General features: G+C 46.8%; 2 protein-coding genes across 2 annotated transcripts in view; one reads left to right on the top strand and one right to left on the bottom strand.

Annotated features, from left to right (window-relative positions):
* The window catches only part of LOC119162350 (uncharacterized), a 246,514-nt gene that overhangs the window by 4,120 nt on the left and 219,306 nt on the right, over window positions 1-23,088 (top strand). The window lies entirely within an intron of this gene.
* On the bottom strand, window positions 1,399-22,480 carry LOC142776290 (sulfiredoxin-like). Its single transcript, XM_075879680.1, has 2 exons — window positions 22,331-22,480; window positions 1,399-2,068 (listed from the first exon to the last, which is right to left on the bottom strand). The coding sequence occupies exons 1-2, from the start codon at window positions 22,334-22,336 to the stop codon at window positions 1,859-1,861; spliced, it is 216 nt and encodes a 71-aa protein (XP_075735795.1). The 5' UTR covers window positions 22,337-22,480; the 3' UTR covers window positions 1,399-1,858.

Raw genomic sequence — 23,088 nt, 5'->3', positions numbered from 1 at the left:
AAACATTCAAAATATATTGTTTTTGCTCGTGCATGGCCTCAACTGGTGACCGAGAAAATATGTTAATTAGCTTCTGGAAAACAGGATGCCTACGCGGGTGCGCGACTGAACTGGAATATCGTCAAATCGACAGGATGCCGAAAGTGAGCGCGCCACGGCACTGAAACATTTTATCGACGTGAAGTGGTAGAAGAGTGGAACGATGAACTCAGTTGTGAGCCATTGCTTGCAACATTTTCCACGGCGAACTATAATTTCCTCATGCACTGATCTGTAATAAAGTCCCACCATTCATAACATCATACTCAGGGACGAGAATCACGAGTGGTATCTGGATGAAAACCTTTTATTTTCTGTACACCGGTCATAGAACGCATTATCGAGTAGTAACTTACTATTTGTTTAAACAATGCATTCTTAATAATTGGTCGCGCGTCCTTTTTTATGCCCAAGAAAAAAAAGGTTTATAGTTCACAAGCGCGCCCCAGAACATTGGGCTGCAAGCCTAGGTGATGCGCCTGAGCTTCAGGTACTTCCTCTTTTCACGGGAAGACGCTCACTCCTTGTGGAGTACCTCTGTGTAAAAAGGCAAATGGGTGAGCAGAAAAAACTTGGTTACTTGAGTGGTGAGGCTCCGACCGTTGTTTTTTTTTTCAGACAGGAAACAAGCTCTTCGAAGCTGTCACTGTGAAGCTCGTTGTGGCTAAACCACTTTGAAGAAGTGATTTCAAGGGCGCCAACAAATGCGAAGAGCCTCTCCGAAAGGCCTACACATAGGCGTCCGCACGAGGGGCGCAAAGGGGGCTGGCCACCCTGGCGCGGTATTTGTTATATACATTGATTAGGCAGCGGCGCACTTTTTTAGTCATATAAAAGGGGGGCGTAAAATCTGCCTCATACACTGATTTAATAGGGAGAAGGCGCCCTGCAATGAATCTTCGCCCCCCCCCCCCCTAACGGCAAACACACCTATGGGCATACCCCTTTCAATTCAAACGATTTCGCCATTCACAGTGGGCTTGAAGTGCCAGGAGATGTACCTCTCGCCGAAGTGCAGCTCGCACACAGCCGAGTTTTCTTGAAGCAGCTTGTCAGCGCGCGGGATCGCTCTCCGCCACTGCATTAACAGAGCTTCGTCCTCCGGAACACCGAACAACGCAAGCTTGTTTTTAGTTGACTTGTAGCCTGTAGTGAACCCCGGGACGAAGCAATGACTTTACTTTCGCGCCAAATAATCCAAATCCAGAAGCATGTCAGTATTTGTGTATATTTAACCCTGGGGTAACAAGTGCCATAAGTAGGAAAAGTAGACCCAAACACAAAGATCTGAATACTTCATTGAGTAACTTGCACACACTTTCGTGTAATGATACGAGTGGGAACACAGGAAAACAGACATTGTCACATTTATATACATCTTTTATTGATTGGATGCTGCACAAGCAGATGATTATGACATTGTGAACATTGAACACATGAAAGAGAGAGGAGAAAATGTGCATAGCACACCATAAACACACTGCACACAGAGTGCAGGGTTTCACAGGCTGTTGCCCTCAAAAATAGTAGAAAGGCTTGTGTGGCTTTCTGGGCTGATGTACTTGAAGACGATGCACCCGAGATTTACGGAGTTATTGTCCTCTTTGGCTCCATTTTAAAATATATAAAAATATATGAAAATATATAAAAAACCCAGAGATAGGGTTTTAACCTCCCTACATTTCTTTAATAGTTTCTCTCTCTTGTACAAATGAAGTAGTGACTGAGTCGCCAATGTCAATTGGGAACAATTTGAGGTTAGTAGCTCATAAAATGCCTGTTGTACGATGAGACTGTCCAACAATGGGTACCACTATATTCACTTGAGATCTGGCATTGACCCTCCGAGGTATGGCAAAAGCGATGCAGGTACTGATCGAATCAGCTTGGCCCGAATGGTTGCGAGGCCAAGCCTGTAGTGTGCCTCGAATCTGTGGTTGCCACCGAAGGCGTAGTAGTAGTTGCCGCCTTCACGGCTTTTGATCCAGAGGATGTCCACAGGTGCCACTTGATCTTTCGTGTTTGGGTTCTGCATAACAAAAACAAAAAAACAGCAGTAATGATAAACATAACAGCATAGGCCAATTCATTATGCAGATTACTTGGTGTCACAGAAAGTGAAAAGTATATAGAAGTCAATAGAAGTCAATTTCATCATCCTACCCCATTTCTTTTCTATTAGCTAACTATTGGGATGACGTGAACAATTCATTAATTAGGCTTAACATCTCGAACCGAATGAATGGGCTACAAGAGAGGCAATAGACTCTTTCCATAAATGTAAAGCTAGCTTTCTTGCGAAGCAGTTAGCCCAACTAATGGTAGCTAGTCATTTTGCGCTGACTGCACGTTCAAGCAGTTTGATTGCACTTTGACAAGGAAAATATTTAAACACGTCTTTTGGTGTACATGGGTTGCACGTATGTCACATCCAGTAACGACAGGACCAAGAGCCGGCATGTTTGTCAACATAAGCAGCTGCCTTGAAGCGTAGTCGGGAGCTTCTGACACAAGTCTGTAATTCAACTAATCAGCAGTTACATGATGCAAGGAACCGCATATAGTTCTCTGTTGTGCAACACAATGAATATGTTAAATAAGGCATCTCAATCCGGACAAACTGTTGCATTACAAAGGATTCCTGTTGCATTACTGGGACATAGCTGAGAATGAACAAGCCGACGCAGAAACGAAAATTGCGCGCACTAGCAACAAAATTGCATCAATTCCTTTTTCTCAGCATGAAATCAACGCATTGCTGTCTAAGGCTATGAAAACATCTACGACTATGGAATGAGCCTGATTATCACTTGCTTTTTATCTTTCGTGCTGACCGAGGAGAGATAGGAAACGCTACTACATAGACTGCGGCTGGGCGTCGTATATACACAATACCCATGCAAAATTGGACAGTAGCAAGACCCTAACTGTAGTGCGTGTCACATGTCAGAAACTACCTATTATTCACATCCTAGCCGTGTGCCCTCCATATGCAGCCAAAAGATAGTCAATAGAGTACCTCATAAATCATCTAGATTGCTCATTCTTTTCCAAGGGAAAGCTCTCGGGTGCTTGGGAATATTTAGATTATGCCAAACGCCCATTATAAATTCTTGTTCACATTTCTCAGTGATACCGGTTTAGATGCTCGTCTTTAGAGCATTTGCTAATGTAGCTAATGTATGTATGCCCTACCCCACATGAGACAGCGTGTTCAGTGACCCAATGTGCTATACCCATAGTCATCTTTTAGCATGCCTCCCTCTTGGTATTTTTTTTTCTTCTTTTTTTCATTACACCCGTGAAGAGTAGCAGGCTAGAAACCCGCTTTCCAGACTGACCCCTATTTCTTCTTCCGATTAAAAAAATCTTCTGCAGAGTGCAGAATTACGAACAGACGGCAAATGAGAAGTGTATACAAGTGTCGTCAGATTACCATATGCGCAAGTCGATGTGTTATGGGTATTGTTGTGTTGGGTATTATGGGTATATGCGCAAGTCGATGTGTTAGTTCTTTACAGTTCCTATATACAAGTGCACTAATAAAGTTGGAGAATATCACATCAAAATACAGTGAAGCAAAAGTCGCAATGATGTCATACTTGAATGCTGAAACTCCTAATGCTATTCTAGTATGATGATAACAAAGCCCATGCTATTTCAACATCATCATAATCGGCCTGACTACGTCCACTGCAGAACAAAGGCCCCTCCCATGTTCCGCAAGTCAACTCGGTCCTGTGCTTGCTGCTGCCATTTTATACCCACAAACTTCTTGATCTCATCTGCCACCTAACCTTCTTTCTCCCCCTAACCCACTTGCTTTTCTGAGAATCCAGTTAGTTACCCTTAATGACCAGCGGTTATCCTGTCTACGTGCTAGATGCCCGACCCATGTCCATTTCCTCTTCTTGATTTCAAATATGATATCCTTAACCTCGGTTTGTTCCCTGATCCACTCTGCCCTCTTTTTGTCTCTTAAGGTTACACCTACCATTTTCCTTTCCATTGCTCGCCGTGTCGTCCTCAATTTAAGCTGAACCCTCTTTGTAAGTCTCCAGGTCCCTGCTCCGTAGCTAAGTACCGGCAAGGTACAGCTGTTATATACCTTCCTCTTGAGGGATAGCGGCAATCTACCTGTCAAGATTGAGAGCTAGTGCCTGCCAAATGTGCTCCACCCCATTCTTATTCTTCTAGTTACTTCAAGTGGTTCGGCTCCACGGTTATTACTTGTCCTAAGTAGACATAGTCTTTTACAACTTCTTCAGAAGCTCTTTAACAAAAATCGCCGCGCGAGCCGGTTCAGAAAAAAGAAATGCACTGCGCAAGCGACGAAAAAAAACAAAAAAACCGCTGAAATGGCCCGCGGGAGAAAGCACATTGTGTGCGCGACGCACATTGTGCGCAGCGATTTTGCAGTTTCTATATCTGCGTTGTCCCTCAAGTGAAGGTTGCCTTGAACGAAAACCTTAAGCGATCTCATGACCTCTCAAGCGCGAAGCTTTGTGCAAACTTCGGCTTCTCAGTGCCCCTTTAAGAAAAAGAAAAAAAAGGAAAGCTTGGAGGACGGTTGAGCTTCGCCGTCAATAGTATAGTATGCGATAGCGTAATCGGACCCTGTTCGCATCGCCGTTTCAATCTCTACCCTCCCTTCAGTTTTCGGAGGCCTATTATGCCTTCAACAGTGCAGACACAATGTGCAATAAGCGCTCAATCACCCTTGATAATTTATTCTATCATTCACATAACACGGGCTAGTACAAAAACACACATAACGCAACTCGTTAATTACCGTTTCATTCGGCTGTCCGCGATAACCCTGCATGCGCACTCTGCCAATGAACGTTAACCGCATCCGCAGATCTATAAATAAGGCCCCCTGCAATCGTCAGTGCCAGCACGGAGTCAACGAACTCTCCGCGTGAGCGCGACCCACAGAGGAAGGAAAACATCTCCGAAGATGCGCACAATTTCTCGAATGCAAAACTGCCGTACGCAACGCATTCCATCTGAAGGCGAGGCAGTTGGTCGCGCTGGGTTACAGAAGACCTACCAGTGGCCGGGCGGCCGCGGCGCCGACGTGGTGGCAAGGCCTCGGCGCCCGCCTGTCCTGCTAGTGCAGTCAGAAGGGGCTAGGGGCAGTGGAACGAACGAAGCGGCCGAGCCGGATGGCATGGCAACGTCTTGGGTTCTGGCGGGTAATCATAGCGGCGGCCGTGTAGTATACTGAAGCTGCTGAGAGCGTCTCTATTTCGCGCGCGTGCGTCGTAGCCTACGAAAGCACGTTTTGAGTGCTTGTAACACATTACTGAGATTCTAAACGATGTCTCAGCGCCTCGTACGCGTCATGGCACACAAATGAATGTGCAGGTGCGTTGTAATTGCGCTGAGTCATTGCCTGTTTGTGGAACCTACCGACCCTTAACGAAAGCGACAATTGTTCAGCTCGATTGTTTATTGAGTAACCTGAGTACACGTAACGCTACCCCAATGTTAATATTCATCATCGGCCTGACAACGTCCACTGCAGGACAAAGGCCTCTCCCATGATCCGCCACTCAACTCGGTCCTGTGCTTGCTGCTGCCATTATGTACCCGTGAACTTCATAATCTCATCTGCCCACCTAACTTACTGTCTCCCCCTAACTCGTTTGCTTTCTCTGGAAATCCGGTCAGTTATGCTTAATGACCAGCTGTTATCCTGCCTACGCGCTACATGCCTGGCCCATGTCCATTTCTTCTTCTTGATTTCAACTATGATATTGTCACGTGATCACAGAACGACCACAACGTCTGTTCACAGGAGCAGCACTGGACGTCGAGCCGAACCGAACGTTAGAGCACGAGCACACACCAACCGTCTTCTTCTTCTTTCACACCATGGCACATACTCGCATTGGCAGGGCTAAACCTCCTTCAATGCCTGTGGCACTACCCCCCCTTCGAAAAAAAAAAAGTACCACCCCGATGACCAATGCCGATTAAAAGTTAAAGTAGTCGCGTACACGCACAAAGACGCGTGAAGAAGCAGTGTCAGGTGGCTCGGGGGTAGTGTGGCTTCATCCGTGACACATGAACAATGTCGGCCTGTTGGGAACGTCGAGATCGCTGAGCTGTGTCTTCAAGCAGAATTTCGTAGTTGACATCTGTGAGGCGCCGTAGTACTCTATAGGGACCGAAGTAGCGGTGAAGTAACTTTTCCGAGCGGCCCCTTTGGCGAACGGGTATCCACAGCCAGACCAGATCACCGGGTTGGTAAATGACATGGCGATGACGGGAGTTGTACCTCTGCGAGTCGATTCGTTGTTGTTTTCGGATCCGCTTGAGTGCAAGCTGGCGGGCCGCGTCGGCGAGCCGGATAAAGTCGTTCGCATCAGTAGTAATATCGGTCGTGTCAGGCAACAGCATGGCATCAAGCATCGTAATTGCTTCTCGGCCGTGAAGCAACCGGAATGGAGTGAAACCCGTAGTCTCTTGAACCGCAGTGTTGTAAGCGAACGTTACGTATGGCAAAATTGCATCCCAGTTCTTGTGATTACGGTCGACGTACATGGATAGCATGTCAGCGAGCGTCTTGTTTAATCTCTCCGTCAGACCGTTGGTTTGTGGATGGTATGCGGTTGTTTTGCGATGAGCTGTTCCACTAAGTCTGGTGACGTCTTGCATCAATTGGGCTGTAAAGGCTGTTCCACGGTCAGTGATAAGAACTGTTGGCGCTCCATGGCGGAGGACGATGTTGTTGATAAAAAAATACGCAACCTCATTGGCGGTGCCTCGTTGTAGGGCTTTCGTTTCGCAGTACCTCGTTAAATAGTCAGTAGCGACTACGATCCAGCGGTTGCCATCATGTGACTTCGGGAAGGGCCCAAGCAAGTCCATGCCGATTCGTTCAAACGGTTGTGACGGGGGTGCAACAGGCTGTAATAAACCAGCAGGGCGCACAGGTGGGGCTTTACGGCGCTGGCAATGATTGCATGTTTTAACGTAATGCTTGACATCCTGGGTGAGCTTTGGCCAGTAGTAGCGAGTCCGAATCCGGGCAAGGGTGCGTGCGAATCCTAGGTGGCCGGAGGAAGGCTCGTCGTGGCAGGCAGATAAAATGTCAGCACGTAGCCCTGGTGGAACGACGAGGAGGTACTCAGTCGCATAAGGTTCGAAGTTCTTTTTGTAGACGATGTCGTTGCGGAGACAAAATGACCCTGAACGTGCAAATGCCGATGGTGGACTCGAGCTGCGACCTTGAAGGTATTTGATAAGTTGTTGGATCTCTGAATCATTCCACTGTTGTTGGGCCAAGTCGGATTCACTGACTGCACAAAGAAAATGGCCATCGGTATCATCGTCCCTTGATGTCGTCGCGAGGGGTGCGCGCGAAAGGCAATCAGCATCAGTGTGCCTGCGGCCCGACTTGTAGACGACTGTAACCTCAAATTCTTGAAGGCGTAAGCTCCACCTCGCGAGGCGCCCTGAAGGGTCCTTGAGATTGGCCAGCCAACAGAGGGCATGATGGTCCGTAACTACTCTGAATGGACGGCCATACAGATACGGTCGGAACTTTGTTATCGCCCAAATAACAGCAAGACATTCCTTCTCCGTGGTCGAGTAGTTAGTTTCCGCAGATGACAAAATGCGGCTAGCATAAGCGATGGGACGTTCAGCGCCGTCTTGCCACTGGACGAGTACTGCACCAAGACCGATGTTGCTTGCGTCAGTGTGAAGTTCGGTGGTGGCATCTTCATCAAAGTGCCCTAGTAAGGGTTCACTCTGAAGGCACTGCTGAAGCTGGGAAAAGGCGGCTCTCTGCTCTGGACCCCACTCAAAAGGAGTATCCTCCTTCGTTAAACGGGTAAGGGGTTCAGCGATGTTGGCAAAGCTCTGGACAAAGCGCCTGTAGTAGGCGCAGAGACCCAAAAACCGGCGCAAATCCCGTTTGTTCGAAGGTGGAGGAAATGCAGCAACAGCCATGGTCTTTTCTGGGTCTGGTCTAATGCCATCGTGACTGATAAGGTGGCCGAGGAACTTTAGTTCTTCGTAGCCGAAATGACACTTCTCCGGTTTTAGAGATAGGCCTGCGGATCGAATAGCGACGAAGACGGACTGAAGTCGTTGTAAATGTTGCTCAAATGTTTTGGAAAAAACAACGACGTCGTCTAAATACACGAGGCAGGATTCTCACTTCAGACCGGACAGGATGGTGTCCATCATCCTTTGGAACGTTGCCGGTGCAGAGCACAATCCAAATGGTAACACTTTGAATTCGTAGAGGCCATCGGGAGTTATGAATGCTGTTTTTTCCCTGTCCCGTTCATCGACCTCGATCTGCCAGTAGCCGCTGCGTAAATCCATTGAGGAAAAATATCGGGCATGTCGAAGTTGATCCAGTGAATCATCTATGCGTGGGAGAGGGTAGACGTCTCTCTTCGTCACTTTGTTGAGCTTCCGGTAATCGACGCAAAATCGAAGAGTGCCGTCTTTCTTTTTAACAAGTACGACGGGTGACGCCCATGGACTGTTCGAGGGTTGGATGACGTCGTCGTCGAGCATCTGTTTCACTTGAAAACGTATTGCCTCTTGTTCTTTTTGCGACACGCGGTAGGCGTGCTGTCGTACAGGCCGTTCGGTAGGGTCCGTTATAATGCGGTGCTTCACGGTTGGGGTCTGCTTGATTTTGGAGGTGGACGCAAAGCAATCACTATACGTACGTAAAATCATGCGTATCTGGTGTTGCTGCGCACAGGATAGCTGGCAATTCACGTCAACCGTACTGGCTATATCAGAGTTACCTTCGGCAGCAGTGGCAATCGGAGCGATAGTGGAACATTCTGCGTCATCGATGGCTTCAAAGTTCGCGATTGCTGTTCGCTTTGCTAAGTGTTGGTACTGGCCGCCGAAATTCGTGATCAGAAGCTGAGTCCGCCGATGTCTCAGTTTGACGATAGCACGCGCGACACAAATCTGCCGAGCCAAGAGCACCGAGAGGTTAGTTTCCGCGATGCCACTACTCTTGTTGTCACAGTCGCTCTCCACCGTTACCAACATACTGGCTCGCGGCGGCAGTGCGATGGTGTCGTCAGCAATTCGAAGTGTTGTGGTCGGCGCAACTGCATCCTTCCGTAGGGCTGTATGGTCGTTGGATAACGTTATGAGCAGGTCGCGAAGGTTAATAATGGCTCCATGCTCGCGGAGAAAATCCATTCCGAGAATCAGGTTTTGGGAGCATTCGCGCAATACAACGAAGGAAACAATGTACGTCGACTCACGAATTCGGAGGCGGGCAGTGCACATTCCTAGTGGTGTCAATAGGTGACCTCCCGCAGTCCGGAGGTTGGTTCCATGTCCCCAAGGTGTCGTTACCTTTCTTAGCTGTGCAGCGAGGTCAGCGCTTATAACAGAATAATCGGCACCCGTATCTACCAGAGCGGTCAGCGGGTGGTTGTCGAGAAGAACAGAGATACGAGCAGAGACCTGTTTGTCGTCGATGGCACACGTCGGTGAAAGAATGTTGTCGGATGTCGGCAGGCAAATCGGGGGAGGGTCTTGTAACGGTCGATCAACAGCGGCCTCACCCCCAGAGGTCGCTGTTCTTAGTTTCCCCGGCGCGGGCTTGTGGATCTAGGTGATCTTCCTGCAAGGACGTCCGCAAAGGTTGATTGTTGGCCAGGAGACGTGGAACGCCGTGGAGATGGTGAGCGGGATTGGCGACGCGGAAGGTTCGAGGATCGTTGGCTTGCCAAGTATTCGGCGATAGCACGGGGCCGCTCACCATCTCTGGGTCGACGAGCATCCGGACGAAAGCCGGGAAGACCCATGCGCCTGTAGGCGCACTCACGGTAGATGTGACCTGGTTCACCACAGTGATAACAAAGAGGCCGGTTGTCGGGAGCACGCCATACACTGGATTTCCGTGTAAGGGGTGGGTTGCCGTACTGCGGTGGTCCCGAGTAGAACGACGGTGCCGTCTGCAGGGTGGGCAGACGGGACGGATAGCCAACAGCCGGTGCAGGAGTACGCAGTGCTTCCGCGTACGTTAATAGCGGAGCTTCGGCTGGACGCGGGGCCGTCATGGGTTGAACTTCGGCTGCACGCAGAGTCGTCATGGGGTGCACCAGCTGCCGGACCTCTTCGCGAACGACATCCGTTAAAGCAGCAACATGGGGCGGAGAAGACACCACGTGCAGCTTTTGCAGCTCCTCGCGCACAATACTGCGCACGAGCTCCGTCAGGTCTTTTACAGTCGTGACGTCAGGTGTTTGTAGGGCCGACGACACTGACGAAAGACTGCCAGGACGTTCATACTGGTACGAACGCTGCCTTAGCATTCTCTCCATTGTCGTGGCTTCGCGAAGGAAATCCTCTACAGTGCCGGGAGGGTTCCGCACTAGTCCCGCGAACAGCTGCTCCTTCACTCCACGCATTAGGAGGCGCACCTTCTTTTCTTCCGTCATTGAAGAGTCGGCTCGCCTGAACAGCCGCGTCATGTCCTCAACGAACATGGCAACACTCTCGTTCGGACGCTGGTTTCGGGAATTGAGGAGTCGTTCCGCTTGCTCCTTTCGGTCAGAGCTTCGGAAAGTATTTCGCAACTGGTTGCAAAACTCTGGCCAGGTTGTCATAGTGGCTTCATGGTTTTCGAACCAAGTGCGCGCAGAGTCTTCGAGATAAAAGTAGACGTACCGAAGCTTTCGCTGCTCGTTCCACTCGTTGACGCTGCCGCAACGGTTGTAGTCGTCGAGCCAGTCATCGACGTCCTCATAAGGGTCACCGTGGAACGGCTTCGGAGTACGCGGGACGTTGAAGAACCACGGAGGAGGCAGCGTTGATGTTTCTTGGGTTTGCGTTCCCGCACTAGCCATAGTACTGCCGAGTTGAGGAAATGGTCCGAATTCAGGAGGTAGGCCTAGTTGTCGCCTGCTACGCCGTAGGTCAGCTGGTTCTTCCAAGTCGTGGCTAGTGTCGGGACCTTGCTGCTGATTGCAGTGCATACAACACTACCCAGCACCTCCACCAGAAAATGTCACGTGATCACAGAACGACCACAACGTCTGTTCACAGGAGCAGCACTGGACGTCGAGCCGAACCGAACGTTAGAGCACGAGCACACACCAACCGTCGTCTTCTTCTTTCACACCATGGCACATACTCGCATTGGCAGGGCTAAACCTCGTTCAATGCCTGTGGCAATATCCTTAACCCCGGTTTGTTCCCTGATCCACTCTGCTCTCTTCTTGACTCTTAAGGTTACAACTACTATTTTCCTTTCCATCGCTCTCTGCGTCGTCCTCAATTTAAGCTGAACCCTCTTTGTAAGCCTCCAGGTTTCTGCTCAGTAGGTAAGTACCGGCAAGATGCAGCTGTTATATACCTTCGTCTTGAGGGGATAGTGACAATCTACCAGCCATGAGCTGAAAATTGTTGCCGAATCTTCTCCACCCCACTCTTATTCTCCTAGTTATTTCATTCTCGTGGCTCGGCTCCGCAGGTACTACCTGTCCTAAGTAGACGTATATACCTTTTCCAACTTCAAGTGCACTGCCACCTATCTCGAAGCGCTGTTTTCTTTCGAGGTTGTTGTTCGTTACTTTCGTTTTCTGCCGGTCATTTTCTAGATTCCAAGAGAAGGAAAGCGGGAAAAGGGGAGACAAAGTTTGGTTGGCAGATGAGATTAGGAAGTTTGCGGGTATGAAGTGGCAACAGCAAGCAAAGGTCTGAGTTGACTGGCGGAACAGGGGAGAGGCCTTTGTCCTGCTGTGATGATGATGAGTATGTGAATGTAAAAGTACATGGGTGAGTGCGCCTGAGTATGGGTAGGCGCAAGTATGAAGGTGAATTCTTATGTGAGTGCAGAGGTGAGTGAGGGCCTATGATCTTGAGCAGGCGTGAGTATGAAGGTGAGTGAGTAACTATAAGTCTTAATTGAGGTGCACGAAAAATTGAAGTACAAAGAGGAGACACCTGGACACGGCGCGCCGTCTCGAGGTGTCTTCCTTTTGTACTTCAATTTTTCGCGCACCTCAGTTAAAATGAATTACCAACTCGCCCAGCAGTCCGTGTTTCTCTAAGAGTGTAAGTAGGCGTGAGTATGAACGTGAGTGACTGTGAGTAGGTGTGAGTATGAACATGAGTGAGCATTCATCAGTGTGAGTAGTCGTGAGTATGAACGTGAGTGAGGGCCTATGAGTGCTAGCTGGCGTGAGTATGAACGTGAGTAAGCACTCACAAGTGTGAGTAGTCGTGAGTATGAAATGAGTGAGTACTCATCAGTGTGAGTAGTCGTGAGTATGAACGTGAGTGAGGGCCTAGAGTGTGAGTTGGTGTAAGTTTGAACGTGAGTGAGTACTCATGAGTGTGAGTAGGAGTGAGTATGAACATGAGTGAGTACTCTGAGTATAAGTGACTATGAACGTGAGTGAGTACTCATGAGTATGAGTAAGAGTGAGTATAAACGTGAATGAGTACTTTCAGTGTGAGAAGAAGTGAGTTTGAACGTGAGTGAGTACTCATGAGTGTGAGTAGGAGTGAGTATGAACGTGAGTGAGTACTCTGAGTGTGACAAGGAGTGAGTATGAACGTGAGTGAGTACTTTGAGTGTGAGAAGGAGGGAGTATGATCGTTAGTGAGTACTCATGAGTGCGAGTAGACGTGAGTATGAACGTGAGTGAGGGCCTATGAGTGGGAGTAGACGTGAGTATGAAAGTGAGTGAGGGTGAAGGCTGAAAAAATTGTGGTGAGTGAGTATGAGTGAGTAGTCTCTCAAAGTGCCGACCTATGCTGTCAGGGTAAGAAAGCACTCTGGAAAAGATGTAGACAGCCCAGTTTTTGAGCAGAATGGTGGGGAAAAGAAACAATTATTATAGAGGGACAAGGCCATGCAAAGGAATGCAAAAAGCTCTTGTACAGGGCATGAACATAGAAGTGGCATGGTGAGAAAGCATGTGACAAATGATAATGATGCATCACATAACCCCCAAAATAACACCTTCACAAAAATGATGACATTGGTGACATTTGTTGATTTGTACACTACCAGTGCACTTGAACAGATCTAAAGAATGTCCAACATCTAAAAAAATAACTACATTAACAGTGCGAAATCTCAAAAAGGCTCTGGAACATTTTTTTTTGTCGTGGTCACAAAATGTTTCTGATTAGTATTTGAGGCAAATATGAGCCAAATATCATAGCACTATGCAACAGTGAATTTAAAGTTGGGTTCCAAAGTAAGATAAAATTATCTCAATCCTCTCTCAGCCAATTATGCCACAAAATCACCTTAGTGCATCATAAGCTCACCGATACAGATATTGCATGAGCATTCCTGAGCTCCGTAGTTGCTATGGCTACCATGGGATGCTGCCACGTAGCACACTCTACAGTGCTAGAATTACACACACATAAGCACACCAGCACACTTGCAATTATGTTTTCAAAGGGTGCCGACACATTTACAAAAAAATTCAATAGTTAAAAGCTCTGAACAGCAGTACAGCGCAAGTTATAAGCTACAAAATATGTTTGTGACAACTTATACCGCTGTGTTGCACCAGTGGTAACGCTCCCAGATACTAGCGCCACTTACTATCGCAAGCGGAAGACAGAGTAACGAGAGCAGAGCTGTGGAATTTTTGGGAAGCAATAAACAGTCGTTTTGTGTCCGCCGTGGACTGGCGTCTCAGCTTCACTTCTTCTGGCTACATGTAACAATGTTAAAATTTGCCATGCTTAGCACTATAAACTCATATAAGATGCTTTTGTGTGAAAAGGCATTAACTGGGCAGCAGGTGATAGCCACACTCTACATTTGAAGTCTGGCTTCGTGACAGTGTGCATTTTCCTTGATAATGCAGTTTCATGGCATGGCAGCTCTACGACGCAGCGAAAGCATCATTTAAGGTGCTTTACATGCAATAAAATCTCGCTATTGGTTTGCTTCGAATACTTCAACAGTCTCTAAATTTTAAGTTGACATGGAAGGAAGTTCCATTACTGTTATAACAGGTGAACATTCACAAAGAATTATACAATACACATCTGGCAGAAATCAATTAAACGAAAGTGGAATGACGAAATTAAAGACAATTTAAGGACCTAAAGAAATAAGTTTTGTAGGTCTTGAAGCTACTTTAAAATTCCAGCATTTCCAAGGCTTTCAAAGACTGCTACCAACCGTACAGTGCAGAGCCCATTTAAGAAAAATATCATATAGGAGACCTTGCACAGCCACTTAGCCAGGTAACTTTATTCGGGTCCTAAGGAACTACAGTCGTAGTTGCAAGCCATGCTCACGTTGTGGCCAGAAGACCATGGTCCTTCGCCTATTTCAAAAGTCCTTAGTTCATAGAGATCGCTGCTTTTGAGGGCTTCCTCCCTGTCCTCCTGAACAGTGTCAGAGCATGTGAGCTAACGAGCAATATTCTTCATGGCCCTCAGGGCAGTGCGGATCGATGTCTGGAGCAAAGTGACTATACCTTCCTCTCAACAGGAAAGGTCTCGTTTGCAACATTCTCTGAATGAAAGATTGCGGTCTAGTCAGCTTCGGGTGGGGGAGCGACATTTTTCTGCGCTCAAGCTGTAGTGTTTTACTATTTCATGAAAAGAAAGTATTGGGTCAGAGTTATGCCCACAACCCAGACTGTCTAGCGAATTAGGACCATCGTGGAACACCAGACCTCGTGCTTGGTGATGAACTAGTTTATTTGGGTTGGGTGTGCTGGGTTGTGCACTGATTTAAATGAGCGCTGAGAAGTATGTGATAGTGTGAAAGGCATCACACTGTCTTTGCTAAATTATGAGCGCTGCTTTTTTTTAGATTAGACGAGATAGAAAGTCCTGGATGGCTGATCTCGAGTCAGTGTAGATGTAAGGCTGCGAGGGGTCATTCATTGCTAGTGCAAAGGCAGCCTTGTTGGCTGCCGCCACTGTGACATTTTTTGATGAAGCTGCCTTAACACCTTTACTGCTTTGAACGAACAGAGCTCGTCCTGCCCAGACTGTCACCAAATTGCTTCAGACGTGCGAACTCGTTCTAGCTGAACAGGTACTCCCCTTTAGTGTTTGGGCATTTACTGCATTTATCGCTTACATTACGTGTCATCTACTAGATCAGTGGTTGTCAAATGGAGGTCCACGGAGACTAGGGGGTCTGCGAAGCCCTTTCTGTGATCCGCGAAACCCTCACCCACTTAAAAAAAAAAGTCGTGCTTAAACAGAGTTTAAGCGCGACTGTGCTACGTATTGATGAACTGTCTAAAATGAAGTGATGTGGCAAGTTCGGTGTTTTCAGTAGAAATAAAAGGCATATGTTTCACGCTCCAGTTCTGTTAATTTACCAATGTACCCCCTCCCTCCCCTCCGCTGCAAGGGGTTCCCCATCACTTCCACCAGTCCACAAGTGGTCCTCGACACATCCACAGCTGAGAACTACTGTACTATATATATATAACAGCATTTGCTCAAGGATTTAGATTTCTCCTCCGGCAGGAGCACGGTTTCTGTATTAAAAAACGGCATGCGGTGGCAGCGACCCATGCATAGCTGGCCCATAAACACAAAAAAGAAGCTATTTGTTTTCGTCATCTTCTTTGAGCTATGATGACTCAAGTACAGATATTTAGGTTGTGTCTGGAAGCGAAGACAGCGACGATGGTGAATTGAGTAGCTCCTTTGGTGATGATGAAGACAGCTTGGACGCAAACATAGTGACATAGTGCCCTTCATTGAAGCCGCTTTGCACTATTCTGTGTTTAGCAAATTTCCTAAGAGCCCCGAAGCTTCCAGAGTAAAATACGCCAAGGGTGCTTAGCCTACACAAGTGAAGAAAGATGTGGCATTTGTAACTGTTTTGTTTATAACGTTTTTAAATTTGATTAGCAGTAGGTAGCTGGTTTCCCAAGTAGTGTTCAGAAATGAACTTTTTGCTGATTTGGCTATGTATGTGATAACATTTTTTTTTCAGCATTGCCTAGCTGTACTTTTCAGTACAATCAGATTCTAAATCAGTATTAAAAAAATAAGCTCTTCTTGACCGGAAATCTTAAAAGGAAATGAGCAGTTAAGGGGCTAAGGGTCGTCCCACGTGGATCATCTAGAACAGTTACAAATGAATCGGTGCGCCCATACTGCACAGCATCTACATAAGTAGTTAGATGAAGGCTTTAGTGAACAAATTCTATGAGGGAGCGGGCACGTGCCTTGCACTTAGCCACATTATATTAAGGGTGCACGTTCCGTATTACCTGAAAGGTCTTCCTAATAGTGCGAGAAAGAATGGTGGCATTCTCGTCGATGGCCAAGAGGGTCAGTCCTTCAGACTTTAAGATATTTCTGCCTGCCTTCAAAGACCAGAGGCATTGCATTGTTCTTTACGCTTAGATTACTTCAGTGAGGACGCTGTGTACCGCTAGTTCGAGGAGCTTCTCTGTGCTAGTGCTAACAGGAATTCCCAGCATTTTATGCTTTTTCTTATCAGTGCATTAATTTTGGCTTCCTCTGAGCGGAACCATTTTAGCCCCTGATGCGACGTAGTTTATGTAGCTGATAAAGAACGCATAATACAGCCGCAGGAGATTGCTCTCACTGAGGCCGCCTCGGAGATTTGAGTGATTAATTTGAGCACATTCTCCATTTGTGCCTTCATGTGGGCAACAGTTTAAGTGTTGCTTCTGTCACAAAACGAGCGCTCAAAAAAGGGCACGCCGCCAAATTCTCGCGACGAAGCGTCGGAGAGACGCCTTGAGGTCAACGATAAAGAAGAAAACAAGCATGCAAAGACTCCCCGGGCGCGCGTCTCTCTCCCCTCAGAAGCGTAGGTTCGCCCACGAACCTCCTCACATCGGCGGTCAAGGAAGCCCTGGAAGGTTCTCGGTGGAAAGGGGCGTGGTGATGCAGAGTTGCGTCATCTGTCGCGGACGGCCCTCAAACCGTCTCGCGCTTTCCCCAGCCTTCGCTGCATATCGCGCCGACGAAACGATGAGAATTTTCTGGAATCTAGCGCGAAGGGTATTTAACCGAGCGGCAGAGATGGGAGATCAGGAGAAGAAAGTATGCGCCAGAGTGCGTAGGGTGTTCCGCCGTGTCGTCGGCGAAGGTTTTGTCCTCAGTGACAAAGCAGGAGAAGGAATTGTGCGCCAGGGTGTGTAGGGTGTTTCGCCTTGTCGGCGAAGCCTTTTGTCCTCAGTGACAAAAAAAGGAGAAGAAGAGGATTTCCACCTGAGGGATGAAGACTCGTGCTACAGGCAAGAGTGTGTGTCTACCGCCAGCGAGTGAAGACGTGTGGCAACAGCTGCGTGTGGGGAGCCGACATCTTACCGGCGAAGAAGTTTGGTGCATGGAGAGCGGCCAATTGAAGACGCGAGGTTTCCTGGAAGAGAAACTTCGGGGGCAGCAGACCGACAACAGCGCTGGACTTTGAGTGAGTGATTCTCGGAAGAGTATCATTCAGACTTCTGTTCCAAGGACTTTAAACTGAATAAGTTTTCGAACTCTTCAGTCTTTAAGTGTCTTGGTTGTTCGATGCATGCGACTTCATTGTAGTGCGTATTGTTTGTGTCCGTTGTTTCGAGTGTGGCTGATTGTACTGTGTAGTACGTTGTTTGATTGGCGACATATTGTATTCAACTATTGTCGAGTGTGCATATTTTTGTATCGATTTGATCTGCCATAATCAAGAATATAATTTTGTTTTGTTTATCAACTCTCAAATCTGACCTGTTCTTTGGGCCACAGCCGGCGTCCGCTGGCGCGCCAAACAGGACCACTTCTAAATTGTCCACGTTTTCGTGGTGCAGTTCGGGGGGGCCGATATTTCGGTCCTTGGAATTAGCCCGGCGATCGCCTCCCTAATTAAAGGGACCTGTGACAGCTTCCCTTTGCATTAAGTATTAGACCTAGAATCCTGACAGAGCCGAGTCTCCGTACCATGTGGCCAATTTTCCCACATTAGACCTAGAATCCTGACAGGGTCGACTCTCCGTACCATCTGGCCAATTTTCCCACATAGATTAAAGGGAATCAGGACGAAAGGTGTATAATATTTCGGGCCCCAGTGATTTGGCCTATTAAGCAGTAGTTCCAACTTTGACAGTGACAGACAGAGTGCCGTTTCTTTCAGGTACTCTTCCATAACATCCAGGGCTTCCTGAACGGCACACTACACAGCGCCGTCGGACCCCCCACTGCACCAAATTGTGATGTCGTCTACGTAGGGCGTATGGTTCATGCCCTCGGCTGGAGCCAGCTTTTTTGGGAGCCCTTTGATCACTATATTGAAAAGAAGGGGTCAAATAAGTGTGCCGGGCAGAATGCCCTTAGATTTAACTTGAACTCTTCGGATCTCAGTTGGCAGATTTTAATAGTGGCTTTACGGGGTCTGTTAAGAAAAAAGCTAACATGCACATAAAAGCATTTTCATAAGTTTAAGCCCTAGATAGATTTGAGAAAAAAATCTGAGCTTGATGGTGTCAAAGGCTTTGGCGAGATTTAATGCCAAAATACCCCCGACATCCCGATGTTCCTGTTGATGATCTGCCATTTGATCAGTGGCATGATGTCCAGCGTGGATAGGGAGGACTTGAAACCTACCATGTTATATGGCAACAGTTCGCGTTTCTTGATGTATATTGTTACTCTTTCGTGGAGCACATGCTCAGCCACCTTCCCATGCACGATGTAAGAGATATTGGTTTGAGGTTCTTAGCTGTGAGCACTTTACCTGGTTTCAGGATAAGTAGTACAGAGGTCTTCCAGGTATCTGGGACCAAGCTAGTTTCCGACGTATAGTTGATCTCTGCCGTAAGCTTCTCGATTTCTCATCGAGGTTGTGCATAGTCTGCTGTAGATACCATCGAGCATAGGAGCAGAGCGCCCGTTCAGCTCCAGTAGCATTTTTTTTTGCTTCAGCTTTAGTGATTGGAGCGTCAAGCTCCTCTGTGGGTTTACCTCTGTACTTTTGGTAGCCCCCGTGCACCGAGGGGCCTACGAGGAGGTAACTTGCTACTAGGCTCTGAAGTATGTCTACCTCTGTTTGCCCCTCCTCTTTAGGATTGTGAATTAGCCTATCAATAGCTAGGCACTGATTTCTTTTTTACATTTAGGATGTTAGGAGTTACTTCAAAAGGTTCCACTTGCCTCCCACGCCCATCTGTTCATTGACTCCTGAGCAAACCTCGTTCCATTGCTACTTCCTCGATTTTACGATTTAACATTGCTACTTTCTTATGCAGCCTCCGATTTAGCCTCTGCGTTTGCCATCTAGCAAATTGGGAGTTTTTGGCCTCTACCAGGTGCATCAAGTGCGCATGCATCCTGTTGACCTTTAGGTCTGTTTCGACTATTTTGGTAACAGCCTTAAAGTCCTCTTTGAATTTCATTCAGAGGTCTAGTACTAGTACTAGACCTCTGAAGTAAACGACTAGTACACATCGGAGTCCTCTGCCCAGTGTTTACAAAAGGCATCCCACTCTACAACACTGAACACTCTAGGGAGAGCTGCCTTAACTTCCACAGAAATTTTTGCAATGAAGAGGTCACTGCGCAGATTTTTTTGTGTATTATGCCAATAAATGCCGCTAGCGTTCTTTATGATAGATTCGGAATGGTGTCCCGTAATAAATTACCGATATGCGTGGGAAACTGTAGGTCCGTGACTAGCTCCAAAGAGCAGTTTGTAACCGCTTGAAGTAAATTTATTCCTGTCAGGGAGTGTCTTATACAACCCCATGCTTTATGCGGCGTGTTAGGGTTTCCAGCGACCACGAGCAAAGCCTCATTAGCTTTTGCCACCGCCTTGACTATACTAGACTTTACAAAAGCTGCACTTAGCATTTCGAGGTGTTCTAGATTATGTTACAGTATTTCCTACGGTCTTCCATGTGTATGATGTTTCATGCAATGAACACCGACGAAACCACTGTGACAGCACTGCATAACAGAGAGATCTAATTCCCGTTGCATCAGTGCATAACCTTAAGACGGCTTGTGTGAGTGCGACGAGGATGCCTCAGACTAAGGTGCAAGAAATGTTCTTGCACTGTGTTCAGAATAAAGTTTGTTAGAATAAGTCTCGCTCACTTTCCTCCCTAGTGTGGTGTGCGAAGCCTCTTTTAAAGGCAAGCGGCCACGCGGCAGCAGCGGAGCAGCACTGCTATATGCAGATAAATTTGTGGATTTCCCGATTCTCCTACAGCGATATTCATTCAAGTTTCTGTGCCTCATATAATGTATTGGCTCGTGCTTACTCAATACAATTCCTGTCTGCAAACATTCTAAAACCATAGCTATCAGCAAGGATTGTAGCTGCAAAAACCGAACAACAACAAATAACTCCAACATGTGGCGGAAAACCAGTCTGCCAGTGCCTCAAGTTAATGACAGCGTTCAACCTATGTTTCATCGCCTCAAGTTAACGACAGCGTTCAACCTACCTATGTTTTATCGCCTCAAGGAATTTGAGCAGTGTGTGGTCCTGCTTCACAAAAAAAAAAAAAAACATGGTATGGGCCTGCATCTTCATAGTAACAAAAAAAGAAAGGAACCACGTGTGTGTGCCGTTAATGACAAACACTTCCGCCCTGGGACAACAAATGGAGTCAATTTACAGGCGAACACCTTTTTGCACCAAGCGAACGTGATCTCCCATCAGAGCACAAGTGGTTGTCATCTGCTTAACGAACGTAACCGGCTTGTGCATATCGCTGCTTCACAATATAAGAACGGAATGTGAATATGCAGGTGACTGTTCACAACAAAGCACCATCTGAAGACGTACACAAACCACAAGTACAAGATCAATAATTCCCAGCTAAAATTTGACTGCAATGAGTGCGACAAAATATTCTTCACGCTGAAGGAGCTCAAGCTACATCATGTTAGCGAACATTTTTTCAAGCGAAAAAGCACGACTTTCATAAAGACAGGTATTTTGCTTGATTTTTTTCTCAAGTGCTCAACTCTAGTTTGGTTTCCAAATATTTACTCAGACTTTATAGTGTTAAGCTACATACTGAAAATAAGATGAACCCACAAATTTAATACTGGATTTTTTCACACTAAAACATGCTAAACAGGCTACACATGATTACAAGGCATGCCTTAGTGAAAGACTTCCGACTGATTTTGACAGCTCGGCGGAGCTCTTAACTGTGGACCCCAAAACTCGAAGCAAGGGCATTTCGAATTTCACCGACATTGAAATTCTTCCACTGTAGTTTGATTCCAGGCCCAGTAGCGTACGTGAGGTGCAACTGCCTTTTAACATAATTGTTTGCATTTCTACTCAAACTTTTCGAATTCATGGTACCCATACACATTGTAATTTTCATTCCAAATATTATTTGATTCAAGGTATATAGCCTACACAAGAAAATGTGCCATTATCAAAATTATCAATGTTTAGAATGAGCATAAGGTCAGTTTCTCTCTCTCTGTCTTTGCTGTCTCGGTTTACTTATTTCTCTTGAACTTTAACCTTTTCTATTTACACATTTTGTAATGTGTGTTTTATATGCTGTAACCAATATTTATTATTTATTTCGAAAAGGAGGTTTCATTGCAGTCTTTGACTTCGGGACCTCCTGTATATTATCGCTATGTAACATTCGTACTAATTACAATAAAATTGATTAACTTATGATCGGTATTTTTTCACGCCTGTCCTCGTCGTCTTTTTTTTTTTTTCGCGAGGTGTTAAATGCACTCTAGAAGTTATCAAGCTTTTACATGAAACTTGAAGCGCCAGCACGAAGTAAGTATGAAAGTATCAGTTTGCTGATCTACGCATTACAACTGAGAGCCAAGACACTTCTAAAGATGGAATTTATGCGCCGGTCTCTTAATTCCAAACTTATTCGTGAATACCACTTTTTTTTTTTTTCGGTGCGAAAAACGCGACTTCCGCGAGACAAAACAGCACGAGTTCTGTTCAGCTATTCTATATTGCTGTCACCGCTGCTTCTTATAACGCTGCAAGAGCCACCACAGGAAAAAAAAACAGCAACAAAAAAAGTACCTGCGCTAGTTCATCTGCTCATTTTTATGTTCTCACAAGCAAGTGGCTCCTACTTCGAGCTCGATAGGCTAGGTGAATGTAAACGGCAGAACGAGTTTTAGAGAATTCTGCAACACTGGCCACAATATAGCCATTGTTGCTTGTCACACAACAGCTACAACTCCAGCTATGTGCCAGCAGAAGCTTTTCTACACGACGTCCACTAACAGACATCGTCAATGCTGAACTACAAACTTGAATTGCACTTGTCAGTAACTGTTCAAAAATATAAGGCAGAATAAAACCATCTACCTTCATGTCAGACTACGCACACCTGACGCACACAAACACCACGCACCAATGTTCTCCAAGGAGCCCAAAGAGGGGTCACAGAACGGAGGGGTGCTGCAAGCCCTGCAATAATAGCTTCAGCAAAATTTGCAATTCTGTTACTATGTAAACGGCCATTTTAATTTGGACTACTTTGAATATGGATCGACTTGGCTACAGAACACCTACCAGTCTGGCTACAATGTACGCTTCTCACCGAAGCAAGAAAATAAACGCTGTTTCAAAGAAAGCGGTTTGCTTTAGTGCTCTTGCAAAAAAAAAAAAAAAAAAAAGGCAACGTTCTGTTTGGCGTTGTTACAGTGTAGTAGAAGAGGGTACACCTTTCCTTCCTCCGTGGGGTCACTGTAGCTACAATGAACTTCAAAAGGTTCCACTTGCCTCCCACAGTATTAGTACACTACTACAGTGTACTAGTACACTGTAACTGTACTGTAGCTAGAGTGTACTAGAACGTGGCCTTTCCCCTGTCTGCAGACGTGGTGCATTGACGGTGAAGCCACGCAGTCCCATCTGTCGGTACTGGCAACGGCGGTAAGTGTGCCCGACCTCGCCGCAGTGGTAGCACAGTGGGTGGTGGTCAGGGGTGCGCCAGACGTCAGTCTTCCTTGAAGCGTAGCGCTGGCTAGCCAGCGGGTGGTATGGCGTCGGCGGTGGTGGCGGCGGTGCCACCACCGCCGACGGTGCCTGGCGGAAGAAGTGCGGCGGGGCTGTGTCCTGAG

This window comes from Rhipicephalus microplus, chromosome X (assembly GCF_043290135.1).
Source record: "Rhipicephalus microplus isolate Deutch F79 chromosome X, USDA_Rmic, whole genome shotgun sequence".
NCBI classification, from domain to species: Eukaryota; Metazoa; Arthropoda; class Arachnida; order Ixodida; family Ixodidae; genus Rhipicephalus; species Rhipicephalus microplus.
Note: the sequence above shows the minus strand (reverse complement) of the source record. Positions and strands in the feature narration are given on the sequence as shown.